The 12873-nt window shown below is 32.8% G+C and overlaps 1 protein-coding gene across 1 annotated transcript in view; it reads right to left on the reverse strand.

The window, feature by feature from the left end:
* Positions 1–12873, reverse strand: part of LOC129222081 (mediator of RNA polymerase II transcription subunit 16-like) — a 57969-nt gene that overhangs the window by 36342 nt on the left and 8754 nt on the right. Inside the window, exons 5-9 of the mRNA XM_054856510.1 lie at positions 11790–11924; positions 11550–11655; positions 11049–11132; positions 10657–10737; positions 2769–2840 (exon numbers count right to left, since the gene is read on the reverse strand). Of these exons, the coding sequence (XP_054712485.1) occupies positions 2769–2840; positions 10657–10737; positions 11049–11132; positions 11550–11655; positions 11790–11924 (478 nt within the window). The remainder of the gene's footprint in view (positions 1–2768; positions 2841–10656; positions 10738–11048; positions 11133–11549; positions 11656–11789; positions 11925–12873) is intronic.

Raw genomic sequence — 12873 nt, forward strand, 5'->3', positions numbered from 1 at the left:
TTCGTGAAAATTGAGGCCAAAAAATAAAAAAGATGTTTTTGCATTACGCATGGGACATCAAATTTTTGTTTGAAGTCCTCCTCTTTTGAAAAATATTGCATCAATATTTATTTTTTTTTATTCATGAAAAGGAACATAATGTAGACACATTTAAAAGTAAAAAAAAAAATAAAATTATATAATATTTATACAATAAGTCAACAATATGCAAAGTATGTTGATTGTAATGGGAAAACTTAAAAATCATAATGCTGATTTTCCAGAACTGATTCTATATTTAAAAATTCTGTTAAAACAAATACTTTATCTCATTTCCTGAGGTTCAACTAACATACTTTAATACTACATAAATAAAAAATTTATATGTTTTTTAAAAATTGGGCTTCAACTCAGTAGAAAATGGCCCTCTAGATGGATGCAGTACACTAGAAAATTCATCAGTAGAGGAGCTTTTTTTTTTCTTCTTTTTAATGCTGCATATTAATGTATCAATTGTGGATGTGCATAAAAGAAAAAGAGTCTCTGTCAGAATTCATTTCATAGTTAAAGCACAAAACTATGAACTTTTCAATAGTTTTTTACAACTTTTTTTTTTTCATACTGAAATTAATGAAGGCCAGTTAAAGGAGAGACCAAGTAATGCTAAAGCAGATTAATCGAGAGTTTGCTGTACTGAAAAATGGCTCTCAAGAGATAGCAGAAACTTAATTATGACTTTAAACGAGCTCACTTTATTACAAAATAATTACACATAGTGTTTTCAACACTATAACTCTAATTATAAACAATTATTTTCAATAAACATCATAAATGAGTTAATGTAATATAATTTTTTTTTTAATTATACAGTTAACTTTAATCTTTTTGTGTTGTTAATAATGCAATTTTTTCTTTTTTTTAAAAAAATTACTTCACAAAACAATATTCTACTGGCACATTTCATCACTTTTTTTTTTGATTTTATGGCATTTTAAATGATAGAATTATTCAGTACTCCAAAAATTTGCTGATGGGTAATAGAAATATAAGGATAATTTCTGTACCTCAGAGCCAGACGGGCGTAAGGCCAACTATTTTCTATTTATTAATGCATTGTTTGTAGATAGAAGCCTATGGAGTCATGTGTGTGAACATAATTCTTTTTAAAAAAACCAACTTTTTACCAGGGTTAAAAGAGCGATTATTCCATCCTTTGCATGCACAAAAAAAAAAATCCTCTCTCCTGTACATAATGTGACTTAGGTCTTTCTGGCTCTGACAGGGTTGGGTTTCAGCCCTGCCGGTGGCAAAAACAGGTTATAACAGGTAAAAACCAGCAGAAACTGGCAAAAATTAAAAAGCATCTTTATTAATTCAAGTAATTACAAAATGATATTTGTTTAAGTAAACTAAAAAATGTAATTCCATTTCATCATTGTAAAAAATAAAAGTAATTGCCTTTGATTTAGTTTGATCAGAAAGAGAACTTTTAACTGCAGATGCTCGTAACAATTGTATAAATCTAAAGGATGAGAATCTTAAGGGCACTTAAGAAAAAGAAGTGACATACAGATTTAAACAGGCAGTTACTGGTTGTCATTTGCTAGCTTATACACGTCATCTAAAATCCTTGGGATTAAAATTATCATGTGCTCAAGAAGAAAATGCCAGAATTTTACTTGCCGATCCTCGATTTTATACCTAATATCACAGCTTTACAAAACAAATTGACCCTATTTCCCAAAACTTATTTTTCCAGTCAAATTTTAAAACCACCCCAGTTACTACTTAGTGGACCAGTTTAAAAAATATATACAATTGATGAAAGTTTCATGAATCTTTGCTGGATCCTTGATGGCTTTGCCATCTAGTTCTTCTGTTGCGAGAGTATTCTGCTATTTGTCCTCTATTCATATTAAATTAAGAAATCATTTATATTTTCAATCCACCTTTTCTTAGAGACAGCTGCAGAGTGCAAAAAATATAATGTTTGATTTTTAATGATATTGTAATTAAACTGTGCTTCGGCTAACATTTCATTATTTTCCCATGCTAAATTCTTGTTGGGTATCAAAGATTTCTTTTATGTCATTTTTTGAGTTTTTGCCAGTTTCTGCCACAAATGTGGCAGAAAAGGGTTTTTGCCATGCCGGTTTTAACCGGTTTCTACCAGTGGTTTTAACCACCTCGGCAGAAACTTGCCAACCCTGGGCTCTGATGTACAGATTTGTGTTTGCAGTAGAAATGGCTGTCTCTGGTGACCTTGAACTGACAGTTACTTGCCAAAAAGGTAAATAATATAAATGAAAATTCAGTAAACTGACCTTGGTTAAAAGAGGTTACTGCATTTCAGGTTATACTGTAGTTGAATACAAAATATATGCATGAAATACACAGCCAGCTCAGTCAATTCCAGCCGAGGACTGCAGTTTCGTGCCTATTAGCACTCATCAGCCCGGCATAGGAGTGACTGAGCTGGAGGTGGAAAACCTCTTAAGGAAGCCTCGAGTGCCCAACAAACTGATAGCTAATACAGAATTAGCACTGACCAGACGAGGGACCGAAACAATTAGCTACCAGTTTGTTTGGCACTCTAGGCTTCCTTAAGAGGTTTTCCACCTACAGCTCAGTCACTCCTATGCAGGGCTGATGAGTGCTAATAAGCACGAAACTGCAGTTCTTGGTTGGAACTGACTGAGCTGGCGGTGTATTTCACGTATTTCTGCCTTAGCCCTGGCTATAGGTTGGTAACTTACTGAGCAAAATATATGTTTTAAAACATTTATTACCAGAAGCAGTGATAACCACAGCATCAGCAGCTTCTCGAAGTATGAATTTCAGATGAGTCACTTTTACATAAGCTGTAAAATAAACATTGTGTGCACATGAAAATACATAAATTTAATTCATTATTAACATCAAAGCTTAAAATTATTTTTTCAATTTATTCAGTATGAATGTAAAAAAACATTTGGCTGTTGCATAATGGTTATCATCAAGGCAACCAAAGAAGTTTTAGACCGCTTTGATAACTGCAATATAACATCAGAACTTGGGTGCACTGCAAAAGGGGTTTGTTGCAACTTCAAAATGCATGTATGCATTATTTACGAGTTTATTTTTATTTATTTGTGTAGTAATTTTATTAATTAATTTTTTTATTTTGCATTAAAGATTTTACAAAAATAAAATTCTTTTTTATTATTCTTCAACTTAGGTATGGAGCCCAGATTCATGCCAACATTCATTACAGTGCACTGTTGCCAGATCATACTTTGAGCCAACAACTTTTAACTCTTCATGTTACACAAAGTGTCAAATTATAAACAGTTACAGTAAAACACATTTAACACAAAAATGCTCAATGTGAAAAGTTGGTTAACACAAAATGCTATAGCAGTACACAGACTTAGATAAAATGAAAAGGTTTCTGCGAACACAAATCCTAACTGGAAAATTTTCTGCAAATAATTATTTTGCCTAACTCGCCCTTGAATAAAAAATTAAATTTATATTTATATATGAAAGAGACAAAAAAAAGTGCTTTAAATCATTTAATTTGTTTTACAATAATATAATTACAATAGTTTGCTTATTTTTCACCAACTGAAGAAAACTGCCAAAACCATTATTTTTTTTTACACATGTGCTTTAAAATGCTTTTGGAGAAAGGCTTTCACAGAAATAAACTCTGGAATTTTTTAAAAAATTCTCTTAAAAAAACATTTTTATATTTTTAGTAACGTTAGCAGTTTGAAAAAAATTTCTGCAGAGCCAAAAATTTTACACCGTTTGCGCGTTCGTCTATATTATGCAAGACTGGCGGTACAATTAAAGCAAATTTTTTTGCATAAAATTCTTTTAACTAGAAAAAATATTTGTGTCCTCAATTATGGTTAAGCATTTTTCTCTGTATATAAAAATAAGTTTTATATTGCTTCTTTCATCCTCGACCCCATCGCTGTATATCTACAAGTATCTCCCACATGGGAATAATGTCCAGACTACATTCTGATACATATTGGTGAACAGTTTAATTTACATTCACAGGAAAGTTTCAATTAACAAGGGAAATGTAATTAAATAGTGAGAAAGAGAAACAATCAGCACAGGACAAACATAAACACTTAAAACTAAATTAAATCCGCAAAAGTTGAAAGCATTTTTTCTTTAGAAATGGTAATGCTTAACTGTAGAGGGCCTGGAAGAATGTGCAGAGATTTATTGATAATAAAGTAGTTAAAGAGCATAACATTTTCTGTGTGAACAGTAATTTTAATACACTCTACTTATATTCTCTATGTGAGTGAAAAAAATTTAACAGCATGTTATTCAATTTTTAGTGGATATTTTAGACACTTTTGGTGCATGTAAACTGCACTCTACTTATGAAGAATAAATATTGCAGATGCTTCATCTCTACATAAGTGGTAAAAGTAGAGATCAATCTTGAAAAAATATAAAGTACAATAGAAAATAGGGAGTGTTTTTGCTTAGTAAGAAATAAAGAAAAACGAAATATTTGAAGAAGTTTGAAGCTACAATTTTAAGCAAAAAAACATGAAAATGAAAAAAAAACATGCTTCATTGATTCCTAAGCATATTTTGAACAAAATCCAATTCTTACTCAAAAAGAGCAACAGAAACAAATGTAGCAATGTATTTTAAGCATTTAGAGTTGAACGCTAAAACAGCGGCTAAATGTATAACAGTATTTACATGTAAGATTTTTTCCTTTCACACTAATGATTTTTAAGTTCTTGAATAATGCACACATAATATCAACATAAATTCAGGGGTGCCCACAAGGGGGATTATGGCGGTGTTTTTCCAGAACTTTTTTTCCCTTTAGAACATGAAAATTTTGAATTTTGGAAAGAAAAAATATTTAAATGTATTCAACAAGAAATAGATGCATTAATAATACTTTTTTCACGCGCTCTTCAGGGTCGTCGCTAAGACGGGGTGCTACACCCCCCCCCCCCAGTTTTTCAGAAGTGGGACCGCCAATTTCATTTTAGCGATGAAAACGAACGAAAAGAAAGGGAAACTCCTCGTTGTTTTAAAAAATTAAAATAGCAATTATAAATAAACAACTGAAATAATAGTGGCAAAAAGCATTTTTTTTTGTAAAATTTGAATAGAAAATGTAATCTTAAAATACAATTCGGGAACATCCATGATTCTCTTTTATTAAGAGTCGCGGAAATGTACGTTTCAAACATTTTTATTAACCAAAAAAAAAGTATTCAGTACAGTACACTCTGCACTAGGCCGCAGAATGGGTATGTCTGCCTAGTCGGAAACAATGGGCTCGGTTCAAATTAAAGTATTGTGCATTAAGTAAAATTAGCATAAAGGGAGGGAGGAAAGGCGACAAAACTAACATGGTGCACGCCTTGTCTCTCGGCGGCCCTGGTTATACAAAACTATGCTTCATGGTTCTTCAGTTTAAAAAAATTTCATTAGAACAGCCCATAGGATAGGGCTCGCCGAAACATTCCTATATGTTTTTTTTTTTGATGAAAAATATTGTCCTGAAAATAATTGCTAAGTGGAAAAAAATGTATGGGTCGCCGAAATAAATTTGAGCTTCTCTCTCTGCATATTGGAACATGCGTTTGAAAAAATTAAGGGGAAGCCAAAAGCGTACCCCCCCCCCCCCCCCCCCCCAGTTTTTTGAAATAGCGGCGGCCCTGGTACTCTTTCCAAAATTTAATGACCGTGTCCCTTTTTCAATGAAAGGAGCATCACAGACGGCATGGAGTTGGTGTCAGAAGATTTGTTTTCTTTTCAATATCTTATAAATTTTCCGGAAGTAACACAATTCTGCATGATGAATACGTGTGACAGTGATGAGAGGGAGGGACGGCAAAAATGTTTTATTGTTTGTAATAATTCTGACCAGTATGCTCTAGTCTTTCATTGATTCATTTGCACCTTGACAATCGTTAAGAATAAGAACGAGTTTTGAAGTCCCTCCAATCGACAATTATTATATTTTCTTCATTAACTAGCTTAAGCTTATGAAGAATTTTGCTCATTTCACTTTACTCCCTTCTTCTCTACCATTTTAAAACTGATTGTTTCAATTTATCATAAGATGATTTTTATTAAAACTTTCAGTGATGTTGGTTTTCGCTGCTGGAAGTAGAACAGTCTGTTCCTAAGGTGTTTAAATTATTTTTCGTAAATCATATTTACTTTCTTCCATATCTGATATATATAGAAGGATATTTGATTAGTTAAAATTCTCGAGTTCTGATTTTCGATGCGTGAAGAATAGCTGAATCCATTTTTGAGGATTTCCGAAAAAATCTGTCATGGTGTGTATGATCTATCTTTTTTTTGCCTATGCGACTTCACTTTTGGAAAACTTCCAGGAGAACGCCCCCACTAACGCCAGAATGACACCCTCTTTATCATCAAGAGTCATCTAAAAACTGTGTGTAGTAATGCAATTTTGAAAAATTTATAGGAGAGAGCCCCTGATTCTCCCCTCTTTCCTTTACACGATCAAAGATAAGCCTAAAATTGTGTTTTTGGAGTATCAATTTCAATAAATTGCTGGGGGAATAGCACCGAAATTCACCTTCCACTAACATTATTAAGATATATTAAAATTGCGTTTCTAAAGCTACAAGTTCGGAAATTTAAGTGGAGCGCCCCTCTCCCTTCTCCCCACTCTCGTCAACATTATTAAAAAGTCGTCTTAAATTTGGTTTTTAGGGCTTCAACATCGAGAAAATTCCGGGAGAGCTTCCAAAAACTCTTTTTCTTAACGTCACAAAGGTCGGCTACAATTGCGATTTTAGAACTTCAACTTCAGAAAACTGCTTGTCCCCCAACCATAGATAGCGTTTTTAAGACTTTAATTTTGAAAACTTTCCAGGGGCGAGCCTTAGGATCTCTTACCACAGATAGTCTAACACTGCGTGTTTAGAACTACAGTTTTGAAAACAAACGGAAGCCCTCCTTGACACAACTATTTACAGTTGCACTTTTAAAGTTTCAATATTTAAAAATTACCGGGAAGGGGCAACCAAACTTTTTGTTCTCCTAACATCACCATTTATAGTGTAAAACTGTGGTTTTAAAATTACTATTTCGAAAATTTTCCGGGGGAGAAACTCTCCGGACCCCCTATCTAATTGACAATAAATTTCCGTTCAGGTTCATGTTGTATAAATCTAGTAATAACTCCATCCCAAACCAGAAAGTTGTCCCTGTAATTGTTCATACGTTTGAAAAAAAAAAAGGTGTAGCAAAATTCAGGGGTACCCAAAACTTGTTCACTCAAGGTCCACGTTTTAAAATTAGGCAAAGCAAGGTGGGTCAACAATCCAACAACATTTCAGTTTAAATGGTATTGGTTAGCGCTACCCCCGCCCCCGAGAATTTGACTGAAAATTAAACACTCAAAAAATTGTTATGTTTAACTCAAGTCGAAAGCGAGAAAATTTTTGGGGGGGAATTTGCACCATTGAGCTTGGGGGGGATAGGCACCCCTGCATAAATTTGCAGTGAAAATTACACTTCTGTTGAGCAGACCTTTTCATAAAGGCAAATAAATAAACCAGAACCGTGATGTAGCGAGAGGGTAGAGCTGGGCGTTGTAGGAATTTCTACATCGAGATGCATCGCCAACCTTATATCGCAAGGTAGCAATGCATCATGAGATGGAAGGTTTCTTTTTTTTTTAACTAAACTTGCTTGTTTAAGTTTCACAAAATATATACAAGATATAAAAATTGTACATCATACTAAATATGAATTAACAGATTTCAGCCCCAGAAAGAAATTCATTATATTATACAGCAGTGCTAAAAGAGCAAGTTAGTGAAAAATATGGAAGACAAGTTTTGAGATTACAATGAGCCTGTTTTTTCAATGCAAAAAGGTGTAAGTAAAAAGATGCAAAATCATGCATTCTATTTAAAAATCTCACATATTCTTGGTCTTGCATTAGAAAAAGGTCCCTTGTAATCAGTAGCAGGAGAAGAAGGCCGCACCGGGCGATAGTCAAAGAAGATTTCATAGTTAAAAAATACATATAAATACTTGAATTCAGAAAATGTCCACCAATCTATCTTAAATTATATTTAATCTAACAAATTTAGCAAAAATAGAGTGCCCAATATTGCAGGGGGAGGGGGAAGTTACAATGTATATCATTTAGGACAAATTTTGCATAAAATGAATTTACAGTTTATATTTGTTTTCCAAATCTTCGTTATGACACAAAAATAGAACTGAGTTGAAAATTACATAAATTGCATATTTACATAAAGCATTTATAAAGTTTTTTCTTTTTTTGGGGGGGGGGGGTGACACTACGAGATACCGACCTGTGTGACATTTGTGCTAGAAACTCCACTTTTTGTAACACCAATATACATGTTGCATTTTTTGTTGCTATTTTGCTTTTTTTCTGACAAGTAATTATATGATAAACTTGCTAGTTCATCAACATATCTTTCGCCTATAACTAAGAACACATGCACCTTCATTGTTAAACCAGATTGGATTGACACACTGCTAATTAACATTAGTGTGAAGAAATTAGAGATTAAAACGGCAGTAACCTTGGACCGGTGTCTATTCATCAGAGCAGTATCGATGCATTGGTTTAGAGAAAAATTCTAAACCGGTTTAACGATGTAGGATGCACACTGGTTTTTGGCGATACATCGCCCAGCCTTATGAGAGGGAAAGTCAACTTCCCTCCCTTACAACCCCTGCCCCCTCTCTCTGGAAAGTAAATTCTGGCTGTGCTAGTGAACCAGAAAAACAAGCTTGCATGGAACCAATCATTTTTTCTTGTAACTTTGAAACACATTATGTTCATGAAGTTTTGTACCTTACTCAGCAGCGTCACTAAGAGTGCAAGGGGGGCGGTCCACCCTGGGCGACACTGATAATGGATTTAAGATTTTATAAAACACATAATTATTTCAATTCTGAAAATTTTCCTCAATATGTCTTAAATTGTACTTTATTTACCAAATTTCAATGGTAAATGGAGCACAAAATGACAGGGAGAGGGTGGTCACATAGGCATCTAGGGCAAATTTTACTTTAATTTTTTTTTTTATAATTTATCCTTGTCTTTTAATTTAAACTTTTGTTATACCATATACATAAAAATCAGTTGAAAATTGCACGCACTTCTAATCTGGAATAAAAGTTTTTTTTTTTTTTTGGTGGGGTGTGACACTACAAATTACCACTCTGAGTGACAGTTGTGCTAGGTGCACTAATTATGCTAAATTGATTCAAGTATGCAGTCAGAGAAAAGGTAAGGAGTCTCTGTTACCAAGGGGTGAAAACACTTGCTTTGTATGGCAGAAATTGATTCCCACTGGTGCCTTGAATGTTCTTTCCTCTGCCTTGTCATATAAGTCTTTCTCACGTTGTCCTGCATGTAAATTTTTTAAAAATGTCTGCATGTTGTCTTATTAGAACTCCATTTCGCTTATGAGGCAATAGCAACCCTTTTTCCCACAGCTGTAGACATGACATCGAACAACAAAGTATTTACAACTTGAACATATTTTCAAAAGTAGAGTGCTCCGCCCCCTGCTTGCTAGCGCTCACTAACCCTCGAAAATTGCTCCTCAATTTTATTTTGTTCGCAAAGATTTAAATCGTCAATTTGAAAGAATCAGATTAAAAACGTGTTACGAGTTCCTTTTTGAACAAAATGCACCCTTTTCACTGGTTTTAAACTAACTTATGCTAAGGGGTTTCTGAGCATTGCAAAATGGCAGTTTTGTATGTTTGAAAAGTTGCTTTCTAATTCATGGTCTCTAGTAATATATTTTGGTCTTTAGCTAAGGACTGGGGAATTAAGTGGAGCCTAGGATTTTCTGTTAAAATAGAAATATTTTCTATATGCTGTTCTAATTAATTAAGAAAGTTGGAACAAGCTTTATTTGATACAGAAAAAAAAAACTTTTTTGAACGACATAAAATATTAAGGGGTGTGGGAAATCTTTCAACCATTTAATTGGCAATTTAAGTGAAATTTTAGCTTAAAAAATTAATTAAAAAAACCATTAAAAAATTAAAAATAAAAACCCCCAGGAGCAAACCCCCGGGACTCGAAATAATTTTGTAGCAAATTTCAAAGCTATAGATGTAAGCATATGTTATTAGTTAATTTGATGTACCTCTTAATAACAAAGCTAAACAAAATGGAGGATATTAAAAATTTGAAATTCTGTTTGCAGCATAATAACATTTTTTATCAAAAGCGACATTTTTTTAAAAACATTCATTGATTTGGACACATTTTAAAAATCTTTCTTATCATAATCAAAGAGGATAGCATGAATAATATTAACTGAATGAGGGGGGGCGATATATATGTAGGAGTAAACAATATGGAGGGAACTTGAGATGGACCCTAAAATTTCTGTGCACATCCCAGTTTAAAATAGTCAATGGTTTTATTCCTGCACATAATTCTGGAACACAAAAATATTACAAGCATAAAGGCAAATGTAAATGGTTACGGCTTTTAGAAACCAATGGTTATGTTGTTATCATTTTTTTTCTTGATAATGGGTCTCCTAGATGCAGCCCCCCCCCCCCCCCCCACTTTCTTTCACAATTTCTTTTTAACGTTACTGTTTTTAAATATATAGAGATCATACACAGAATTTCAATATTTACCTTGTTTCTCTCCTGTCTGACAACTTGAATGGCAGTTCAAGTAAAAACTAGAGAAAGGCTGGCAGCTGATGCTACATCCATCTGCAAAAAAAAAAATAATAATAATAAAATAAATCTTAAAATTTGCAAACAACTAATATATAGAGAGCGTAAAAAATATGTACGTCATTAAAGTTTAATGAACTAATTTCTGAGAGAACAACTTCTGCTGAAACAAACATGAGCAAGTTTTTGGAAGCAGATGCAATTAGATTTTGAAATGCGTAAAAAAATACGCTCCAAAATACGCTCTTCATAACAAATTTTGATCACATTTCTTCAAAATAATACAAACAGCAACGCATAGACTAAAAAATAAAAATAAAACATCAAGAATTTTAACTGGATCATACCTTGATTAAGTTTCAAACCCACTCGATAACAATGTACAGAAGATTGAACAAGTCCATCAGTGGCAACAACTAAAAAATCTCCATCTAAATAAATATTTTATAAATATTTTTTTAGAATAATAAAATATTTTCATTTTAATGATTACTTATAAGATAAAAATGACTATTAAATGCATCATAATACACATTTTAATGCTATTATCCTCTGTTAACTTTAAAAAAAAGTGTGTAATATTAATTGCAACAGTTAAAGCATCAAAGTATAGGATTAACAGCACTTAAGATGAAGTATTCAGCAATTTTGCAGAATAAAGGAACTTTATAAGGTTTTTAAAGTAAATAGGAAAGCCACTCTGACTTTAACTATTACTTTAAGCTTAAAATTTTGAACTGAAATTAAGTCACTCAAAAAATATTAAAGCAATACAAAAAATAATTAATACATTTTTTTAATAATGCAAAACTATCTAAAAATTTTAAAACACATTGAAATAAACTTACTTTTGGCATAGCACAAATCAACAACCTTAATCTTATTTCTAAATTGCCCCAATATTTCAGAACCAGTAATTGTATTTCCATCAGACTCGATTATTAGTACAAAAACCTACAGAAAAGATTAAGGGGAAAAAATATCTTAAGGCTTCAAATAAATTTCAAATGAATGTGTCAAAATTTATGAAGAGGTCCACATAAACTACAGAAGGAAAAAAATATTCCTGAAAATATGGATTTTCATACCATTCCAGCAGTTGTAATGGCAATAACACCTTCACTTGGTTTACCTCCAAACTGTTTAACGGATGGGCCAAAACGTATGAAAGAGTATTTTTCTAAATAAAGAGGATTATCTTTTTTATCCATATTCAAAGCTATCTGCAAAATTAAAGGAAAATTTTTCTAAATTACAAACTATAACACTTGTTTTCAAACATTTTCATGCATAGTGCTAATTGCAATAGGGAACATGCATGATTTTCAAACTCACTTGTAAACGAAAGATCATGAAAAACTATGTCGAAATATACTAATAACATCTCAATTAAACAAATTTAAATGTAATTAAAAGGAGTTTCAAAAGCAATTAGGCTATACCTCCTCAAAAACGAAACTTTCGGGCGGAAACAGCTTGTGACGTCAATAAACACTTTTCCCCCTGCATACATTCTGCTAGTGCTTTATATTGCAATGGCGGAGTCCAAGGACATGGAATCAATGCATACCAAACACAAGTTTTAAACAGGGCTGTGGAGTTGGAGTTGAAGAGTCGGAGTCGGACTGATTTTGGGGTAAAGGAGTCTTAGTCGTTCGAAAACATGCCAACTCTGATTTCGGGTTTCTATTTTTTCTTTAATTTTCACCGACTCTCCTTGCATTTTTAAAAAAATTGACTACCAATTAATTTGATTAAATGTATAAATACCTACTAATAAGAACATAACTCATTGTGGCAACCAGCTGTCTTGATTGTTTATCGAACTTTCTGTAACAGCTACCTACGCCGTGCCGTCTCCTAGTTTGCTTATTTTCTAACTTTATTTAACTGATAGCAACTGTCAGCAAACAGTTTTGTTGCCTAACATTTCCTAAGTACAGTAGCCCCTCGTTATATCGCTCATTCGGATTTATTGCTCTTTTGTCTCCCGAAATATTAAAGCCTAAAATAAGAAAAAAAAAACTTTGCTTTACGTTTGAAAGCATTTCTGAAAACATATGGTATTGATAAGGGAAAGTTTCCTTCTGTTTTATTTTGCGAATGAACAAAGGGAAGCTACTGTTCTGAATTCGCTGGAAAAGCAGCAGCAATTCCTGTCATCCAAATGTA

Source organism: Uloborus diversus, chromosome 5 (assembly GCF_026930045.1).
Source record: "Uloborus diversus isolate 005 chromosome 5, Udiv.v.3.1, whole genome shotgun sequence".
NCBI lineage: Eukaryota > Metazoa > Arthropoda > Arachnida > Araneae > Uloboridae > Uloborus > Uloborus diversus.